At 41.4% G+C, this 22220-nt stretch overlaps 2 protein-coding genes across 5 annotated transcripts in view; one reads left to right on the forward strand and one right to left on the reverse strand.

Moving 5' to 3' along the window:
* LOC115476432 (enoyl-CoA delta isomerase 1, mitochondrial-like) overlaps positions 1–6427 on the forward strand; it is a 29321-nt gene extending 22894 nt beyond the window's left edge. The window contains exons 5-7 of the mRNA XM_030212808.1: positions 339–460; positions 1466–1644; positions 5866–6427. Coding sequence (XP_030068668.1) covers positions 339–460; positions 1466–1644; positions 5866–6032 — 468 coding nt within the window. The 3' untranslated portion in view covers positions 6033–6427. The remainder of the gene's footprint in view (positions 1–338; positions 461–1465; positions 1645–5865) is intronic.
* Positions 6428–14952: 8525 nt separating this feature from the next.
* LOC115476616 (deoxyribonuclease-1-like) overlaps positions 14953–22220 on the reverse strand; it is a 100347-nt gene continuing 93079 nt past the window's right edge. For all 4 annotated transcript variants that reach the window (XM_030213086.1, XM_030213084.1, XM_030213082.1 and 1 more), the window contains 3 exons: positions 19649–19803; positions 18999–19095; positions 14953–17165 (listed from right to left, as the gene is read on the reverse strand). In XM_030213086.1, the coding sequence (XP_030068946.1) occupies positions 17112–17165; positions 18999–19095; positions 19649–19803 (306 nt within the window). In that variant the 3' untranslated portion in view covers positions 14953–17111. The remainder of the gene's footprint in view (positions 17166–18998; positions 19096–19648; positions 19804–22220) is intronic.

The raw sequence follows: 22220 nt of genomic DNA on the forward strand, positions 1-22220 counted from the left end.
CTCCGCTGGTTGACGCAACCTACTGGTTCGAGACTGGTCCAGTAGGACTAAAGGAAAGAAAATTATCAGGTAAGACATAATTTTACCTTTTGCTTTAAAGAAATAATGGGCACATAAAACTTGTGAATAGAAGGAATTCGTGTCCCTACAACAGTAGATCAGAAACACTGGGTTGGCCAGGGCCTTTGTAGTTCCATGTACTATAGAAATAAACACATATTAAAAGGGCAGAAGTCCAGGGAATGCAGTTCTGTTTTTAGCTGCATTCCACCGCCTCCTTACTGTGGGACCTTTGGTATATGTCAGAGTAGACATAAGCTTTTCCTGTCTGATTCCAGGGATCCAGCCCTGCAGGAGGCTGCTTATTGGCCGTGTCTTGTGACTATCGAATCATGGCTGACAACAAGAAATACACCATTGGACTCAATGAGACACAGCTGGGCATCGTTGCACCATTTTGGTAGAGGTCTTCTGAGAATTGTTTTGGACAGACTAATGATATGTAACTTGGTTATTAGTTTTGTGTTCAAATTCAGTCTACATATTTACAGTACATTTCCAATATGTGCTTGAATTCTGGCACTATTTTTAGGAACAAAAATGGTGGCAGAATTCAAGACTGCATGGGATAGACACACAGGAATCTTAGTGACAGAGGGAGAAAAAAGATTAATGATCAAGTAAGGCTTGCAACAGCAGCACAGGCAGGTATAAAGGGGCAGACAGAGAGTGGACCAAATGATTCTTTTCTTCCAAAATTATTTGTGTTTCTATTTATGAGACCTCATTACTTTTTTTTTTTTTTTTTTTAAGAAACTTGAATTTTGAAGTCACTAATCAAACTCTTAATTAATGTGAGACACACCAAGCAAAATTGCACCCAAACCCCATAGCCAATATGCAATATGCACCAACCTTCATTATATCAAAACTAATGGCACAGGTGAGACCACCTCAACCACCATACACCCAAATGTGTAGTTGGTGTGAGACATACTATTTACCGTGTGGTCCTCAGGGCACACTTAGAGGCATATTTTCAAAGCACTTAGCATTCCAAAATTCTATAGGTTTCTATGGAACTTTGGAAGGCTAAGTGCTTTGAAAATATGCCTCTTAGCCAATCAGGTTTTCAGGATATCCAGAGTGAATATTTGTCACCTTCTTTGTATGCAACTCTATCTCATCCATATTCATTGTGGATATTCTGAAAACCTGACTGTGTAGGTGTGCCCTGAGGAATGGGTTGAGAACCTCTGCACTAACCAGTATTACATCCAGGCCAGTAGCAGAAAAGAGACTTCCCAACAGATCAGTATTATACACAAACACTGTTAAGTTTTTCATCTTCTGTACATGCGCGTACAAACTTTGGTGTAAGGTACACACTAACCTCCAAAGATTAATTCACTTTCTTCTCACGGCACTGAAAATACTGGATAACTTGCTCTTGTTCTAATCCTAGGTTTAAGGATATAATGACAGACACTATTGGGCACAGGGCTACAGAGCGTTCCCTTGAACTCGGTATGCTATACTCCCCGACTGATGCACTGAAAATAGGCCTTGTGGATGAGGTGGTGGCAGAAGATAAGGTCCTGAGCACTGCTTCTGCTGTGATGGCGCAGTGGTTTGCTGTTCCAGGTAAAGGATCTTGTATATATATATCACTGTATCACTTTATATACTGACAAATTAGAAATAGATTAATTTTTGTTTAGAAAAATAAAGTGAAAGAAAATTCGTAACCAATAGAGAATCATGTTGGGCAGCAGAGAGAAATATAAAAAATGATGGCAAGTAAGGGCCATACAGCCTTTCTAGTCAGCCCATCCATGCCAACTACTAAGCTAATCTATTTCTTCTTACTCCTCAGAGATTCTCTGTGCTTGTCCCATGCTTTCTCGAATTCTGATGCAGTTCTTGTCTCTACCACCTTTGCGTCAATGCCATCGCACATATCCATCAGCCTTCCTGTAATGAAATATTTCCTTGGATTATTTTTTAGTCATCCCCTTCCACCTTCATCTTATGACCCCGTGTTCCAGAGGTTCCTTTCAGTACCTTCTGTGCACCATTTATGCCATGGAGGTATTTAAATGTCTATTATCTCCTTATCTCGCATTTCTTCCAAAGTATACAAATTGAGATCTTTAAGTCTCTCTCCATATGCTTTATGATGAAACCCACTGGCTATTTTAGTAGCTTCCCTCTGAACTGACTCCATCCTGTTTGTCTTTTTGAAGGTGTGGTCTCCAGAATTGTGCACTACACTCCAAATGAGGTCTCACTAGGGACTTGTACAAAGGTACTAGTACCTCCCTTTTCCTGCTGGCCATTCCTTTCCCAATGTAGCTAAGCATCCTTTTGGCGTTTACTGTCATCTTTTCTACATGTTTTGGCTGCCTTAAGATCATCAGACATGATCATCCCAGGTCCTGCTGTTTTGTGCACAGACATACTTCAACACCCCCCCCCCCCCCCCACAAATGTGCCCCTACCTATGGGACTTAGTTTATTTATAAGCCATGTATGTGGAAGGCCTTGAACGCCACCCGGTCAAAGAAATTAGTTTTGTCTGACAAGACCTACCTCTAGTAAAAAAAACCATGCTGCTCAAGTCGTTTAGATTCCAGAAACCTCACCATCCTGTGTTTTAGCAGTGTTTCTATTACTTTACTCACTGCATAAGTACTTAAGTATTTCCATACTGGGAAAGACCAAAGGTCCATCAAGCTCAGCATCCTGTTTCCAACAGTGGCCAATCCAGGTCACAAATACCTGGCAAGATCCCAAAAAAGTACAGAACATTTTATACTGCTTATCCCAGAAATAGTGGCTTTTCCCCTAGTCCATTTAATAATGGTCTATGGACTTTTCCTTTAGGATGCCGTCCAAACCTTTTTAAAACTCTGCTAAGCTAACCGCCTTTACCACATTGTCTAGCATTGAATTCCAGAGTTTAATTACACGTTCAGTGAAGAAAAAGTTTCTCCAATTCGTTTTAAATTTACTACATTGTAGCTTCATCGCATGCCCCCTAGTCCTAGTATTTTTGGAAAGCGTAAACAGACGCTTCACATCTACCTGTTCAACTCCACTCATTATTTTATAGACCTCTATCATATCTCCCCTCAGTCGCCTTTTCTCCAAGCTGAAGAGTCCTAGCCGCTCATAGGGAAGTTGTCCCATCCCCTTTATCATTTTCGTTGCCCTTCTCTGCACCTTTTCTAATTCCACTATATCTTTTTTGAGATGTGGTGACCAGAATTGAACACAATATTCGAGGTGCAGTCGCACCATGGAGCAATACAAAGGCATTATAACATCCTTATTTTTGTTCTCCATTCCTTTCCTAATAATACCTAACATTCTATTTGCTTTCTTAGCCGCAGCAGCACACTGAGCAGAAGGTTTCAACGTATCATCAACGACGACACCTAGATCCCTCTCTTGGTCTGTGACTCCTAACGTGGAACCTTGCATGATGTAGCTATAATTCAGGTTCCTCTTTCGCACATGCATCACTTTGCACTTGCTCACATTAAACGTCATCTGACATTTAGACGCCCAGTCTCGTAAGGTCCTCTTGTAATTTTTCACAATCCTCCCGCGATTTAACGACTTTGAATAACTTTGTGTCATCAGAAAATGTAATTAACTCACTAGTTACTCCCAACTCTAGGTCATTTATAAATATGTTAAAAAGCAGCGGTCCCAGCACAGACCCCTGGGGAACCCCCCTAACTACCCTTCTCCATTGAGAATACTGACCATTTAACCCTACTCTGTTTTTTATCTTTTAACCAGTTTTTAATCCACAATACAACACTACCTCTTATCCCATGACTCTCCAATTTCCTTTGTAGTCTTTCTTCAGGTACTTTGTCAAACGCCTTCTGAAAATCCAGATACACAATATCAACCGGCTCACCTTTACCCACATGTTTGTTTCACCCCTTCAAAGAAATGTAGTAGAATGGTGAGGCAAGATTTCCCTTCACTAAATCCATGTTGACTTTGTCTCATTAATCCATGCTTTTGAATATGCTCTGTAATTTTGTTCTTAATAATAGTCTCTACCATTTTGCCTGGCACCAACGTCAGACTCACCGGTCTGTAATTTCCCGGATCTCCTCTGGAACCTTTTTTAAAAATCAGCGTTACATTGGCCACCCTCCAATCTTCTGGTACCATGCTTGATTTTAAGGATAAATTACATATTACTAACAATAGCTCCGCAAGCTCATTTTTCAGTTCTGTCAGTACTCTGGGATGAATACCATCTGGTCCAGGAGATTTGCTAATCTTCAGTTTGTAGAACTGCCCCATTATATCCTCCAGGTTTACAGAGAATTCATTAAGTTTCTCCGACTCGTCAGCTTCAAATACCATTTCCGGCACTGGTATCCCACCCAAATTTTCCTCGGTGAAGACCGAAGCAAAGAATTCATTTAATCTCTCCACTACGGCTTTGTCTTCCCTGATTGCCCGTGCCCCTTTTACTCCTCTGTCATCTAGAGGTCCAACCAATTCTTTTGCCGGCTTCCTGCTTTTAATATACCTAAAAAAATTTTTTACTATGTGTTTTTTTGCCTCCAATGCAATCTTTTTTTCGAAGTCCTTCTTAGCCTTCCTTATCAGCGCTTTGCATTTGACTTGACATTCCTTATGCTGTTTCTTATTATTTTCAGTCGGTTCCTTCTTCCATTTTTTGAAGGATTTTCTTTTAGCTCTAATAGCTTCCTTCACCTCACTTTTTAACCACGCCGGCTGTCATTTGGTCTTCCGTCCTCCTTTTTTTAATACGTGGAATATATTTGGCCTGTGCTTCAAGGATGGTGTTTTTGAACAGCATCCATGCCTGGTGTAAATTTTTGACCCTCGCAGCCGCTCCTCTAAGTTTTTGTTTCACTGTTTTTCTCATTTTATCATAGTCTCCTTTTTTAAAGTTAAACGCTAATGTATTTGATTTCCTATGCATACTTACTTCAAAGCTAATATCAAATCCAATCATATTATGATGTCAAACTAGCTAGAAAACCTTGAAATTAAGAAAAATAGGTGCTCACATTGAAATAATACCAAGAACATACTTATTAAAGAAAATCATTATATGCCACACATTACTCCAGTCTGCAGTATTTGAGAGGAGAAGAAAAGAGATCAAACAATTGAAGGAAAAAAGGAACAACCTCAATAAGTGGAAACAACCCCTAGAGAGCAGATACAAATAAAACAATTTCAGAGAATGTGCCTAGTATATTAGGGCTGCTGCTCAGGGGGTGCCACAGTTTTATTGCTTAAAAACATTGCAAGTCTTCCACAGTCCCTCCTGCAATAGAAGATGTCTTCTTAGAAGATGTGTTGGTAGCAGGATGTACAGGATCCTGTATGCAAATTTTGCTCTCTGTGGCCAGCATGTTTGCTTGTTTTTCCAAAAAATAAAAATATTGTAGTTTGCATCAGTCAAACATAAATAACAATCCAGTTCATTAACAGGCTTCAAAGTAGAAAGTGACATGGGGACAAAGTTTGTCCCTGTCCCCGCCCCTGCCCTGTGGGCTCTGTCCCTGTCCCCATCCCTGTGGTTACTTTGGGTCCCTGTCCCCGTATCATTCTCTAGTGAATACCATCCAGAAATCCACGGGAGGCTGTTAGGGTTGGGAGGAAACAGAGGGCTGAGAGCTAGTGGGTACTGGTAGGGATGGAGGAGATTAATTGTGGGGATGGAATGGATCTTAGCGGTATGGGTGGGTATGGACTAGATTCCATTGGGGATGGGTGAAATTTCTGTCCCCGTGCAGCTCTAGTCTATGTTTATACATTTAACCTCAGTGTGGAATCTTTTCCGTGTCTTCACAGACCATGCTCGACAACTTACAAAATCCATGATGAGAAAGCCGAACTTGGACCGCTTGGTGACTCACAGGGAAGCCGACATTAAGAATTTTGTCAGCTTTATCTCAAGAGACTCCATTCAGAAATCCCTTCAGATATACATGGAGATGCTAAAAAAGAAGGGGAGCTAGAAGAGGCTTATGGGGCTGATGGGTGCCTAACACCCAGCCAGGAACTTCTGGTGGAGAAAAGCCAGATCCAAACCTCTGCATTCCTCAGAAGTAGCTGTAAGATGCCAAAGTGAAAAATTTATATTGATTTACAAGCAATTATTCCACTTTCTCCGGGCTGGTCTTTGCGTAAAAACTGGTGCCACATCCGGTGCCCGAGGGGCTGAAGATGGTGGTGTTGCAGGTTTTTCTGCAGTCCTGGGTGTGGGTGGGAATGAAGCAGAAGTAATGAAAAGCATTTTTGAGTACTGTAGAAATTATAACAGTGCACATCTGTAGGGTACATTTCCTTAGTGAATTTTTACAAAGGTTTGTGAATTGCTAATAAAATATTTTCCAATTCAATTGCTAACTTATCTGGCTGCTGTGCTCAATAAGATATTCTTCCTACAGGATAGCAAGCTAGTACTTATTCACTCTGCGAAGGAAAGACCTCAGAAGCTCAGCCTGTGGAGTTTTTCTACCACAGTAGCTGGGCGAACCTCCTCATTGGTCAAATAACCTTCTATAGGACCTATTATGTTTTTTATTTTTTTATATATATGTTAAGAATTTTTCTCCTTCCAATTTTAACTAATTTATATGTTAGTGTTGTCTTATACTGGAAACCAGCAGTTAACTGAATGCGTCTTTCCACTGTTCTGGTGAGCTCAACCGAGTGCTTCCGTTTCACTTTGCTGCTTCGTCGGGAGCTGCACCTGTGAAGTTTTGGTTTCAGAAAGACCTGAGTCGGGGGAAAAATTTCAAGAGTGAAAATCTTTTTTCCAAGAGTAAAGCTGTCATGGAACTCGTACATAGGCAGAGTCTTTACCTTTATCTGAGTCCTTTCTCCATCTGCTTTAATGACAACCCATTACAAAATGGCGTCTATCCGTTTTTATAAGGATGCTCATTTGTGTGGCCCAATCAGTTATAGAGCGCTCTGCTGTCTGTTTAGTGGCCCTTTTCAGAACATTTCATAGTGGGAAATATTGGCTAAACTGGATTAAGGTGATTAGTAAGGAGGTGATTACTAAAGTGGGAAGGAAGCAGAAATAATCAAGAGTATTTTTGAGTACTGTAGAAGTTAGAGCAGTGCACATCGGTAGGGTACATTTCCTTAGTGAATTGCTAATAAAATATTTTGAAAAAAAATTCCTTTCATATTTGTATTGTCTTGTGCACCATGTGTGTGTGTATGTATATGTGTATATATTTGTATATGCATATATGTGTATGTATGTATATGTATAAAATAAATACAATTATTGGTATAACAACCAAGAAGCTATCTATATCTAATCACCTTAATCCAGTTTAGCCAATATTTCCCACTGTGAAACATTTTGAAAAGGACCATTATATAGAGAGTTCTCTAACTTTCAGTGTGCAGATTTTACTTACAGCTCCACTTTCATTCTATATAAGTCCTCAGTTATTTTTTCCAAACTCTTAAACTGCCTATATTTATCTTCAGTGCCAAGTTTGATACTGACAGGTTTCACTCTTCATGCTGCTTCTGGGACATATCTGTTGGCAAATAATTTGGTGTTCTTGTGTTTTTAGCAAAGAAAGAAGAATCATGCACTTCAAAATGGCCGTCGTTCCTTCAGTCAGTCCTGATGTTACACATCACAGTTGCTTTCTGTCTTCTAGAACAAACTTGTCCAATTTAATTTTCAGAATCCAAATTTTAAATTTTCTTTATTTTTTCAACTTTTTTTTCTTACTCCAAGCTAGTCTGTCATAAGAACATAAGAGTAGCCATACTGACTCAAACCAATGGTCCATCTAGCCCAGTATTCTATTTCCAAATAGTGGCCAATTCAGGTCACAAGTACCTGGCAGAAACCCAGTTAGTAGCAACATTCCATGCTACCAATCCTTGGGGAAGCAGTTTCTTTCCCATGCCTTTCTCAATAGCAACTATGGACTTTTACTCCAGGAACTGTCCAAACCTCTTTTTTACACCCAGGTATGCTAACCGCTCTTACTACATCCTCTGGCAAAGAGTTCCAGAGTTTAACTATTTGTTGAGTGAAATATTTCCTCCTATTTGTTTTAAAAGTATTTCCATGTAACTCCCTCGAGTGTTCCCTAGTCTTGTACTTTTGGAATGAGTAAAAAAAAAATCAATTTACTTCTTCTCATTCTACACCACTCAGGATTTTGTAGACCTCAATCTTATCTTCCCTCATCTGTCTCTTTTCCAAGCTGAAAAGCCTAACCTCTTTAGCCTTTCCTCTTGATTTGATCCATACAAAGTCATTAATTGCAACATAAAAATTCAGAAAGAGGAAGCGACAACATCATTGTGGATGGCTGTGGCAGCTTGTGCCATGAGCTTCATCAGCCCTCTCCCTAATTTTAAGCAATTTAGCTGCTCCATGCCCTGGTGTCACTGCAGGACACCCTCAATAAGTGCTGGTGTGGGGGTGCATGAGTGTCTTCAAAAAAGAAAGTGACAGACCTGTAAGACTTGACCTTCCACACTGGGACGAGCAAACTCCAATATCACACTGGGTGAGACAATGTGACATAAGGGAGGTGAGTGCGAGGGGTGCAAGAACCCAATGGAGGCCAAACTAGAGCAATATATCTGTCCCAGTGAGCTATGGGGTTAGTTTGGCAATCTGAAACAGACACCATTGTGGTGTGCAGTGAGATCACAACTATGGCCATGGATCTTTGCAGAGAATTAGCTGAGCTTGGAAGGTGCATTAAGGAGCATGCAGAAGTAATTATTGGACTTGAGAAACAGTTGATTGCTTAGAAAAAAGTTAAAGGGGACAGTTGATAAGCTGAAAGATCCTGAGAACCACACGTGGTGCAATAATTTGCAGTATAGAGGTGTCCCTGAACTGGCTGAGTACAGAGACTCGGTGGTGGAAAGTATTGCCAAAGCTACGTTGAGAATGAGTGAACACCCTAAGGAGGATGTGTATCAAACTGGTTCAGGCCCTAGGTCCAATGAAGGCTAACTTGTCTAGAGACATCATAGCATGCATCCATAATTACAGTGCTGAGCACAAGGTCATATCTAACATAAAAGATTCATTATTTGCCACTCCTATAAGATTGAAGCCTTCCAGGACTTGTCACCTACTATGTTGTGTAAGTAAAAGGACCTTCAAAATGTTAAGTGTGAAGCAGTAGAGCGAGAGCATCAGCTATAAATGATTTTTCCCATTTGGTTTGGACCTTACAAATACAAGGGAAAAAGCTGCGAAGAGCTGCAAGGCATGCATAACCGGACTGGAGCAGCTTCCAGCACAGAAATGACAGAGGATAAAGCATGGTCAGAGATGGCTGCACCACCAGTGTGTACTGGTACCAGCCAACAGGAGAATGTGTGCTGAGATACCTTTTGCCATTACACTCCCTAAGAAAATCCTCATTTGTAATATTATTGCCATATGGTGACGGATGCTCATTATAGCTGTTGTCTTCAGGCAGTGGAGTACATGTAGTAATGATTCAGGTTGGAGTGGTATTTTTCAGAGCTTATTGGCCAGTGGCTTATAAAGATATCTGGAAGAGATCTAGAAAGACTTTTCACAGACTTTGGACATATCTTAAGATACAGGCACAGTTGTATGAGGCAGTCATGGTGGCTAAGACCTTCGCATAAACTTGAGTCCTAAACAGGAATAAGTCAGAAAATTGAATCTATCCTCATCTAATTCAAGCGTGCGTGTTTTTTCTCCTTCCTGCATGCCACCTGACTTCTCATCAGTGAATCAACTATTCATGTTGTTTTTCATTTCTCTAATGTTCTCGTAAATGGCCTTTTTTTTTTCCTTTTCGTATCTCGCCCATCTGTATCCCTGCAGGGCCACCATATTGTATCCAAGAGGTATGTTTTCTCTGGTCCTCTTTCCTCTATCACTCAGCAATGTGCATTATTGTTTCTGTGGTGAATTCTTTGATAGGGAGAGGGGGAAGGGATGTCTCTTCAGGGCCCAAGGCATGCATTCCCAAGCTTGCCAGGAACAGAGTCCCTGTTGGGGAGTTACAAATAAAATGGTATTGCAGACTTGTGTAAAACAGAAATTGCTTTGAAGTGTTCTCTCCCCCCACCCCCACATAGGTGTATAGTGTTGATTAAACACTGTCTCTGTACCTTAAATAACGCACCTCTCCTTCATGTGCTATGATCCTTTTTCACTTTAGCATTTTAGGTTTCCCAGGTGCTATGTAAACAAAATGTAATGAACCGAGTTCCTTTTCTAGGTAAAATACACAAGGACTTAACCCCCCCCCCCCCCCCCCCCCCCCCCACTTTGAAATCCTGTTCAGCACATAGATTAATTCTCTTTGGGAAGGTTCCATTCAGTACCTTCTCTCCTTATGTCAAATGCCAGCTGAGGATTCTCACATTCCTTCACTTGTCTACTATTTACAGTTCAAGTTAAAGCCATCAAGCTCCTTGGTTCATTGCTTGCTGTAAGGCAGAAGGGAGGTTAAAATCTGTTTTCTCACATGGACTTCACAAAACTCATAAGTTTGAGTTCAGTTTGAGACTTTATCTAATCCTCTTGAATACAAATTGTGACATAATTGATCTAAGAGACCTTGAGAATTGAATTGCAATGGAAGCTTTATGATACAGGCATTTCTCTGAAACAATGACTGTATCGTGTCCATTAATAAATACTGCTTCCTCCACTAGAGGCTTTTCCTTTTTTTGTTCCATCATTGGTCCATTGTACTCTAGCTTCCACTTCCCTTAATTGTGTTATTTATTTATAAAATTTATATCCCACTTAAACTTAAGCGGGTAAGAGTAAAACATTCACAATTGCTTATACAATACAAACAATAACAATACCGAGTGTATCTCAAGCAACCAGGAAGTTTCAAAATTCTTGCCACCAGATATTAAAAGGCCACAAAAAAAGAGAGTCTTTTAGAAGCGTCTTAAAATGTCCTCCATTAGTACAGTAATGCAGGGCATTCTCACAATCTAGGACCTGCAACCGAAATGGCAGCTACTCGTGTAGAAACATAGTGCATGCTTATTTATTTGTTGCATTTGTATCCCACATTTTCCCACCTATTTGCAGGCTCAATATGGCTTATATAGTACCGTGAAGGCGTTCGCCAGCTCCGGTAGAGAAACAAATACAAAGTGATGTTATAGTCGAGTAAGGTTCATATGTGACAGACATATTAGGAATTGTAGAGAAGAAGTACATATAAGTACATAAGTAATGCCATACTGGGAAAAGACCAAGGGTCCATCGAGCCCAGCATCTTGTCCACGACAGCGGCCAATCCAGGCCAAGGGCACCTGGCAAGCTTCCCAAACGTACAAACATTCTATACATGTTATTCCTGGGATTTTGGATTTTTCCAAGTCCGTTTAGTAGCGGTTTATGTACTTGTCCTTTAGGAAACCGTCCAACCCCTTTTTAAACTTTGCTAAGCTAACCGCCTTCACCACATTTTCCGGCAATGAATTCCAGAGTTTAATTACACGTTGGGTGAAGAAACATTTTCTCAGATTTGTTTTAAATTTACTACACTGTAGTTTAATCGCATGCCCCCTAGTCCTAGTATTTTTGGAAAGCGTGAACAGACGCTTCACATCCACCTGTTCCACTCCACTCATTATTTTATATACCTCTATCATGTCTCCCCTCAGCCGTCTCTTCTCCAAGCTGAATAGCCCTAGCCTCCTTAGTCTTTCTTCATAGGGAAGTCGTCCCATCCCCGCTATCATTTTAGTCGCCCTTCGCTGCACCTTTTCCAATTCTACTATATCTTTCTTGAGATGTGGCGACCATGGAGCGATACAACGGCATTATAACATCCTCACACCTGTTTTCCATACCTTTCCTAATAATACCCAACATTCTATTCGCTTTCCTAGCCTCAGCAGCACACTGAGCAGAAGGTTTCAGTGTGTTATCGACGACGACACCCAGATCCCTTTCTTGGTCCGTAACTCCTAACGTGGAACCTTGCATGACGTAGCTATAATTCGGGTTCTTTTTTCCCACATGCATCACCTTGCACTTGCTCACATTAAACATCATCTGCCATTTAGCCGCCCAGTCTCCCAGCCTCGTAAGGTCCTCTTGTAATTTTTCACAATCCTGTCGCGAGTTAACGACTTTGAATAACTTTGTGTCATCAGCAAATTTAATTACCTCGCTAGTTACTCCCATCTCGAAATCATTTATAAATATATTAAAAAGCAGCGGTCCTAGCACAGACCCCTGAGGAACCCATTACGTCCTCCAGAGTTATATAGTGTTCATTACGAGCTTCAGTTACATTGTGTCGCAGGGTTCAGGCACTTAAATTGGGTCGGCAGTGTAAGCCTTTTCGAACAGGTTGATCTTTAGTAGTTTCCGGAAGTTGAGATGGTCGTACGTTGTTTTCACAGCTTTTTGTAATGCATTCCACAGTTGTGTGCTTATGTAGGAGAAGCTGGATGCATAAGTTGATTTGTATTTTTGAGTCCTTCACAGCTTGGGTAGTGGAGATTTTAGTGGAGATTTAAGTATGAACGTGTTGATGCAACTGTGTTTCTGGTTGGAAGGTCTATGAGGTCGGTCATGTATTGCCATAAATAATTTTATGGACCCAGGTGCAGATATTGAAAGCAATACGTTCTTTGATTGGGAGCCAGTGCAATTTTTCTCAGAGGGGTTTGGCGCTTTCGAATCGCGTTTTCCCAAATATGAGTCTGGCTGCTGTGTTTTGAGCGGTCTGAAGTTTCTTTATGAGCTGCTGTTTACATCCCGCATAGATTCCATTGCAGTAGGCAGCATGGCTTAGTACCATTGATTGGTCAGGTTGCAGAATGTTTCCCTCGGGAAGAATGGTTTCACACGTTTGAGTTTCCACATTGAGTGGAACATTTTTCTTGGTTGTAGAGTTCACTTGGCTCTCGAGTGTGAGGTTACAGTCAATTGTAACCCAGAGGATGTTCAGGCTATCTGAGATAGGGAGAGTGTAATCTGGGTGGGGTATTTAAATTTGTGGGTTTGTTCATGTTGTGTTGGGATGAGAGGATGAGGCAATGTGTTTTTTCTGTGTTGAGTTTTAGTTGGAATGCATTTGCCCCATGAGTTCATGGTATTCAAGCTGGCTTGATTTCATTGGTGATTTCTGTCAGGTCATGTTTGAAAGGAATGTATATTGTAACGTCATCTGCATAGATGAATGGGTTGAAACCTTGGGTGGATAAGGACTTTGCTAGTGGGGTCATCATTAGGTGATAGTGATGATCCTTGAGGTACTACGCAATCTGCTTTCCACGGTGGTGATGTGTTTGAGTTAGATTTCACTTGGTATGTTCTGGTGGTTAGGAAACTCTTGATCCAGCTGAGTATGTTTCCACCAATCCCGAAGTAGTCTAGTAGTCTTAATAGTATATTGTGGTTTACCATGTCGAATGCACTAGACATGTCGAATTGGAAGAGAAGTATGCTTTTGCCTGTTGCTATTTCCTGCTTGAATTTGGCCAGGAGCGTAATTAGTACTGTTTTGATGCTGTGGAGGGGGTGAAATCCGGATTGTGATTCATGTAATATTGAGAATTTGTTTATGTAATCAGTAAGTTGTTTGGTTACCATACTTTCCATCAGTTTGACTGCTAGTGGGATGGATGCTACTGGGCGGTAATTGGTGAGTTCATTTGTATTTTTCTTTGTATCTTTTGGTTATAGGGGTGAGTAGGATGTTACCATTCCTTGGGGAAGAGACCTTATTGGAGCATGAAGTTTAGGTGGGATGTGAGGTCTGTTATGAAGCGATCGGGGGCAGATTTTATTAGGTAGCTGGGGCAGGTGTCCAGTTTGCAGTGAGTATTGGAGAACCTATGGATCGCATGGGTAATTGTTTCGGCCGAGAGGAGAGCGAAGCTTGACCAGGTTCAGTCCGCTGGGTATTCTCCTGAGGTTGGGTCCATACCATTGATGAAATTTTCGATATCGGTAGTGTTCTGAGGAAGTGTGCTGTGTAGTTTTACAATTTTTTCATTGAAGTATTTAGCAAGTTGGTCTGCCGTTGGGGTGTCTGTGTTGGCTGTGGTGACCAAGGTAGTGTCTAGTAGTTTGTGTACGAGTTGGTATAGTTTCTTCGTGTCTGTACTCTGGTCCTATTTTAGTTTTATAGTATGATCTTTTGGTCTGTCTTATTGCATATTTGTATTTTCTTTGTATTTGTTTCCAATCGTTGAGTGTATGACCATTTTTGTTTGTTGTCCATTCTCGTTCAAGCTTCCTGGTTTGTGTTTTTAGTTCTTTCAGTTTGGCGTTGAACCATGGTATTGAGTTATGTTATCAATGAGTCAGTTGCTAGTTTCATTGATTCACTCTGTTTTGTGATGTAGGTTTATCAAAAAAATAGCCCACAATACTGTTTTTAGATTCCTCACAAAAAGTAATAGAAGGATGAATGTAGAATTGTACTAGTTAACGTACATGTAAATATATTATTTACCTTTAAGATTTTAAAATTTAAAGTGCCTCTTTTATTATTCAGTGTTATGTCCACAAGTACAAGTTGCATACTGCCCAGATGGTCTTACTGAAATTCCTAAAAAAGCTACTTTTGGGAAAGAATAGTGGAGGAAAAAGGCATATAGACAAGTGGCAGTGGATGGTTGGAATAAATGCCAGATGAGCTGACAGTTTTACCTTCTATTGAAGGTTTTAGAAAGGCTTTGAAGACAATCGTACTTTTTATCTGAAGCTTGATGGATCATGTTATAAGTGCTAATCACTCTTGGGGTGGGGGTTATTTATTGGGATTTATTAACCACTTTTATGAAAATTCACCCAAGGTGGTGTACAGCAGGTACAGTTTAACATAAATCTTACAATTTTATTAACATCACAATAGTAAAATGGCCAAATATAATCATAAATACAATCAATGAGGTAAACTTGGAAATGACAAATTGAAACCTAGTAATAGGACTAACATGACATATTGGAGATATACACATTTAACAGTACTGTAGGACAGTTGTATAACAGCAATAAGATAATTATGAGTACAATATAAATTATATGGAATAATATTCAAATACCGTAGATATAATAAGAATTCAGCATAATAACAACAAAGCAGCTAATAAGCACACATTAGAATGACATAGATATGATGCTAATACTGTTTGTAGAATACAATGAAATATTATGCACTATGTTGCCAAGGAACCAAATGCAGATATATAGATGCGGGACAAAATGGGTGGTACAAAGACAATTGGGATAAACAGATGGGTGGCTAAACAAGGCAGATTGAAGCTCCTTTTCAAAGCATATAGACTTACAAAGTTGCATTGGTTACTATGTGCTTTGAAAATAAGCGCCTATATGTACAGTTAAATGAGATGTAAGGAACTGATGTAAGTTAAGGGTGTGTTTTCGTCACTATAAACTCTGCTTCCACCAGTGAAATAATTATGAGGTATAAGATGGAGCTGTTTTCAAAGAGCATTTCAGTAAGGTGCTGATGGGATGGGAAGATGCGAACTAAAGGTAGAAGGGGGTTGCCATGCTGTGGGAGCGATGTAATAAGCCATGTGTTAGAACTGTGTTGAATTTCACTGCAGGTTCCTAACCCAGATGTAGTAAATTAATGGAATACAAATAATCTGTGAGCAAAAAACATAATGCAAAAGCAGGAAGGGGTACCCAACCACTTTAACATGCACACTGTTCACTGCATTGGCACAGATTATAACAAGAGCAGGATGGGTGCTAGGATGAGTGCTACATGTACATGGAAAAGAAAATTTAAGTGCAACAGTGTTCTGACTTTGCATAATAATACTCATAAATTAATTAACATCAGCAGCCATAACAGCACAGAAAATTGTGCACAGAACCTAGCCATAGTTGTATGCTAAGTTTCCTGCTTATTATTACGCTGGCCTCTAGGTATGGGAAGCAAAAATGGAAGTACCATGCAATGAAAACCAACAAAGCAGTTGGTAAAGGTGATGAAGCTTTCATGACTAGTAATCTTTTCCTCTGTAATAGACAGTAGAGGCCAAGTGCTAGAGGCATTTTCTCCATAGAATTTTAGTGTTCCTAGAAGAACCTGTAGCTTGAGTATGAGGAGGAGCCTAAGGGTTAGAACAGTGGCTGATAATCACAGAAAGTGGGTTGAAATTCTGCTGTTGCTCCTTATGATCTTGGGAAAATCCTTCATTGCCTTAGGTATAAACTTAGATTGTAAACTAACGGGGGGCAGAGACTATCTGGGCAGAGACTATCTTAATTTAACACCTCTTGAATTAGTGAGAAAAGCATGAGGAGTGGCTGAAGTGCTAGTTATTGAGGTTTTTGGAGATGGGCTGAAGTATCCCTTCCCTGAAAGGCACAGGTTTGTATAACTTTTTTCCTATGTTATACATATCCTCTCTCTCTGTCCCATTTCAAGCTATGAGATTAATTTGATTTCATACATACTTAGGCTCTGGCTGTCAGTTTAGAGCTCGGTTGTGCTGGTGTTTACAGTGATGCACCGGTATTTAATGATAAGGGCCAGTCTCTACTGGGTGAGTTCATGATTTACCTCCAGGTACAGCAATAATTTGGTGAATGGAGCCTCTTTAAATTCTTGATTTCAGTACATTTTATTACAAGAGATCTGGCAGAGGTGGGGGGGGGGAGGGGGACTGGAGTTGAAACACCAGCTCATTTTATATAAGTTGTCAAATGACTATCAGATAATGATAATGACTACCACCTTGGGTTACATTAAAAAACAAACAAACCACAAAACCCCTCAGACATGTAGAGTGATGAACTTCTCTGCAGTTTAGCCTCCTTAGGATCAGTAATGACTCTTCCAAAGTCTGGTTCCAGGGCTAACTGTGTCCTGTCTTGGGGAAAGGAAAATGCTAGGTACACAGTGTTGAGATCCATTATTGTACTGTCTCTTCAAGTTGCAACAATTCAAAAAAACAAAACAAAACCAAAATTAACTTAAATCTAGACTAACGCATTAAATATCCTTCAGAGAGAAAGCTGGAGACTACAGCTGCTGACTGAGGCTTCAGAGTTGCACCAAGAAAGGTCACCAAGGTCTTCAGATACACTTCAGCTCCACTTCTACAGGGAAGTGATCACTGACTTCCAGTGCCTACAGAAACAGCAGAGAGGTAACAGGTTAGCATCATCGGCAAGGTGAGAAGAGACAGAACCAGCAGAAAGAAACGGGTTAGTTATCACATAATAAATGGGATGAGATGAGGCAGGTCAGTATCGTATGGTGCATGGGATAAGGAGAGGCAGAGCAGCTCAGTATAACTTTCTGCATGAGATGGGGTGGGGGAGAGAGAGGTCAATCTCACATGGTGCATGAGATGAAGAGAGAGAGAGAGAGAGGTCAGAATCGCATGGTGCAGATAGTGCTGCTGAATATCTTGAGAGTGTGTGGGTTTTCATGATAGCCAGAGAGCAGAGGTATTCAGAGCTCTAGCCAGAAAACTACCCTCATACAGTTAGCTATTTGGACAGCTATTTGAATATCACAGTGTCCAGATAGTAGCGGCTCTTGCTGCTCTATTCGGATATTCAATGTCACTCGCTTTCTAGGCAGAAGCACTGAATATCTGTGAATAATTGAAATGCCATCTTTGGTGTTTAAAACAAACACTGTTCATCGATTTTGAATAATGGTCCGTGTATTTATAAGTTCCAGGGGCAACTGATTCTATAAAACTGTAATAGCAGTGGAGAATCTAGTACATTAAGTGGTTCAATAAAGTATATGGTATGTGGAAGAGACAGGTTACTGGCCTGAGATGACTGAAGGATACAGAACTGTGGACCACACCCATGAAAAGATCAATAGATAAGGCACAATAACTTGAACAAAATACAAAATTCTATAGTCAGCCAATGTATGATGATGTGGCCTAATCTCACTTTGATTTTTAGATGACAAGCTTAGGTGCTGTGTTTTGAAACCATTGCAGTCTGTGGTGAACCTGCACACATGGAATTACAGTAATCTAAAAGACTAAAACTGTGTAACAGTTCAAATGTCTTGGGGTCTCAGGTGCAAATGAGAATTATCACTCAGTCTACTGAAAACGTTTTCTTTCTAACGGCAATGAGGCACCATCAGGCCTAGACTTAGGCACAGACAACATCAGTAACTGCCTAGGCCACCAAATGTTAAAAATGCTAATTACCAAGATCAAATGGAGCCATCTCCCACTTACACTGGGGCTGTCCACAGGTGTGACTTCAAAGAGGCACCATGATGGCACTTGGACCTATCACCCCCACTCCTGTTTTCCAGTGTTCAGGGGGCCCCTCTTGGTTCTCTGAGCTCCATGGTAGGATCCCTGCTCTTACCTCAGGTCATGCCTATGAGTACTGAAAAATCCAGCCCTGGACAGCTTAGTATCAAGAACAAACTTGAGACTCTTAATTTCAGTACAGAGTTCAAAAGGATACATAAAAAGCAGAGTCAAGTCAACATTAAGTAAGGGAGTCATGGATCTGATATACCGCCTTAACATGTTTAAGTAATAAGGCCCTCCAAGGGATGTATTGCCTTCAAGCTCAGTATTAAGTAGGAAACTAAAGGATGAATGTTCAACCACCCCTACCAACACAAACTTCTCCGTGTGTTCAAATGATTTCATTGATTGAAGACCAAAGTACTTTATTTTTAGTTACATTTGTACCCCACACTTTCCCACTCATGGCAGGCTCAATGCGGCTTACATATTGTATACAAGTACTTATTTGTACCTGGGGCAATGGAGGGTTAAGTGACTTGCCCAGAGTCACAAGGAGCTGCCTGTGCCTGAAGTGGGAATCGAACTCAGTCCCCCAGGACCAAAGTCCACCACCCTAACCACCACTAGGCCACTCCTCCACTATACTATATATGGCATAACATGCCATATATAGTATATCCCTGACAGACATAATTTGAAGTGATTATTAGGTTACTGACCTGCTCTGTTGATAGACCGTATTCCTCCTGAAAATCATACACAATTGCAGACCCAGGCACAACTGCACGTTGCAGGTCGGATCCACTAGCCACAATCCTGCAAGACATCCCAGAAAGGAACACCTGGTTACGCTGCATCCACCAACAGGAAGTACAGGACAGGTTGAGAGAACCACATGGATTTTGTTATTCTTTTCAAGGTCTGGCAGAACCACCCTGTCTGAAATTGTCAAGGAAGGGTGCCTGAGCTCTGCTGATTCCATAGGAGGTCTGGTTATATCTGGACCCTCAAGGGACTGTTAATGCTGGAGAATTTGACCATAGGAAATAAGGAGAAGTTATGTACCTAAACCTGTGCATGATGCTACCAGAATGCAGAGAAGCATTTCAGATAATTCCTCAAAACTTCATAGTCAAGCCTTATGAGAATTGGTGAGTTGTAAGAGGAAGAGAGATCATAGGCCTCCTGACAAATGTTGGACAATATTTGAAATCTCATAAGGAAATCTGATCAGAGAAGCAGGGAAGAGTTCTGATGTGGGCATATATCAAAGACAGAAAAAATGTTAAGATAGAGACTAGGGCAAATTATACTATTGGCTGAATACGTAAAAGTCTTCTCTGGCCCAGTCTGTGTGCTTTTCTCTTACCTGTCATAAGCGCAGTGTGTGTGGGTGACTGTGGTGTCAGCAGTGTCGGGAATTAGCCACTCAAATTCTTCACTGTTGCGCAGTCGGATATGCTGCCAGTCATTGTCAGAGAGGTAGGAGCAGGCACAGTTAAAGTCACCAAGGAACAGAATATTCTAGAAAGAGAAAAACAGGTAGAATGTCTGCATCTCTTAATAGAAGCATGTCATGGCAGAGATTCTGATATACACAGAAGGGTAAATTAGGTCTTACCTGCTAATTTGCTTTCATTTAATCTCTCCAGATCGGCATAGAAGGGTTATGCACTTCAACCAGCAGAGGGAGATTGAAAACACCTACATTTATGCTGTGTAATCCCCAGAGAGCCGGTTGTCAAATAGCCAAGCAGAAAACAAACAACCTAACCCTATCCCTCTCAGTGCTAAAGCCTTGTACAGGAAGCCTAGTGCTGCTGCTCCAGCAGCCATTTTTATACAGGTTTATTTAATAGCATTGCAATTTCTTTATAGGATATTTTTTTTAAATGCCAAATCGAAAAGGAACAGAACACAACCAACCCCTTGCAGCACAAACCACTATTGACGCCCAGGAACCAAATACACAAACTCAAGAATCTCTCTTCTAGAAAATACAAAATTGCTGGATCCAACACCTCACGTGCCGGTCCGGAAGGACTAAAGGAAAGCAAATTAGCAGGTATGACCTAATTTACCCTTCCATAGCATCCCTACAGACCAGCACAGATGGGAAGTACCAAAACTGTGTCCATTACAGGAAGGATTCCCGAAGCCCTGCTTCTAAGATCTCTTTGCTGAGGCCCAGTTGTATTTGATAACCTGTGAGCAGCTATATGTCCTGAACTCCCCAGGTACTATTTAGATAGTAAACAAATGTTTAGACAATGTTATAATTGATCCATATTTCAGTTATTGTTTGCTGGTTGCACCTTTTCTGTTCATTGTTCTAATTTTTCACGACAGTAAACATTTTTAGTTTAATGCTTCTGCTTGTCTGGACTGACTTAAGAATCCCGGTGGTTTTTGTGTTGGGTCTGTGGGTGCTTTCTAGGAACTGTAAGACCACTGGGAGTGTGACTCCAGTAACCTAGGAATCAGTGGGGATAATTTAAGAGCGGGAGACTTGCCCAGACGCAGTTGGGGCCCAGTCGGTGGGAGGAGGGTATTAGTGTAGATCACAAGAGGCAGGTGGACCTGAGCTGTGGTGGGGATAGACCCTCTTAAGTGGCCGCAGGATAGCCCCAGGTGGGTGGCTAGGTATTTTGTGACAGACACCACTTGCACCTACAGAGAAGCTAAGGCCAGTCCTTTCTCCAAGCTTTCCTGCAGAAAATCGAACATCTGCAGCACAGAAGATCATAAAGGAAGAATCTGACAATCCGAACACCAAGCCTTGAAGGTATTCCAAACCCGGACATACACTAGTGATGTAGATCTTTTTCTGGATGCAAGAATGCTGCAATCACTGCCAGAAAAGCCCCTGTTTCTTCAATTGCGCCCTCTCAAGAGCCAAACTATAAGACAGAATGGAGCTGGGTCATCGATCACCACTGGACCATGATGCAAGAGATTAGATAACTCCAGCAGCCGAAACGGATGGTCTGCCAACCGCACTAGATCACTATACCATGGCTTCCATGGCCAGTCTGGAGCTATCGGCACCACTAGACCTACATGCTGTTTGATTCTTTGTATGACCCTACCCAGAAGAGGCCAGAGAGGAGAGTGGAGGGCCATTTCTGGACTAGTGCATCAGTGCCTTCCAACTTGAAGTCTCTTCTCCGACTGAAGTAATTGAGAATGTCACCATAAAGTTCATGATTGGAAGACCCCACTTGCTTACAATCAGGTCAAAAGCACTGTGACTCAAAGCCCATTCTTCCAGATCCAGCACCATCCAGCTGAGGAAATATGCCTGAACATTGTCTATGCCTGCCATGCGCACCACTGACAAATCCACAAGATGCTGTTCTGCCCAAGAGAGAAGGGCTGCCTCCTCCACTATGAGCCAACTTTTGGTGCCTTCCTGCCAATTCACATAAGCCATTGCCATGGCATTGTCTAAGAGGACCCAAATTGAACCTCTCACCAGAAGATGCTGAAACAACAGCAGCGCTAGATGAATCTCTATCATTTCCAGCCTGTTGATCAACTACTGGGACTCTGATGCCCATCTGACCTGAGCCATATGGTTCAGACAATGAGCTCCCCAGCCCTTGAGACTGGTGTCTGTTGTCACCACCATCCACTGTGAAGAATCCAAATTCTTGCCCCTGGAAGATTCTGTGACTGCAACCACCACCTCAGCCTATGTCTCGCCACACCTCCGAGAGGCAGCCAAGTCTCCAAGGACTGGGTCTAAGGAGACCACCTGGACAGCAAGGACACCTGCAATGGTCTTATATGAACATGGGCTCACTTAACCACCTCCAAGGAGGCTGCCATGGAGCCCAGCACCTGCAAGCAATCCCTGGCCTGCAGGCTGCAAATCTGCAGCAGGCAATGTAGCTGAAACTGCAACTTCCAGATCTGAGCCGCGGGCAGAAACACTCATA

Source organism: Microcaecilia unicolor, chromosome 8, assembly GCF_901765095.1.
Source record: "Microcaecilia unicolor chromosome 8, aMicUni1.1, whole genome shotgun sequence".
NCBI classification, from domain to species: Eukaryota; Metazoa; Chordata; class Amphibia; order Gymnophiona; family Siphonopidae; genus Microcaecilia; species Microcaecilia unicolor.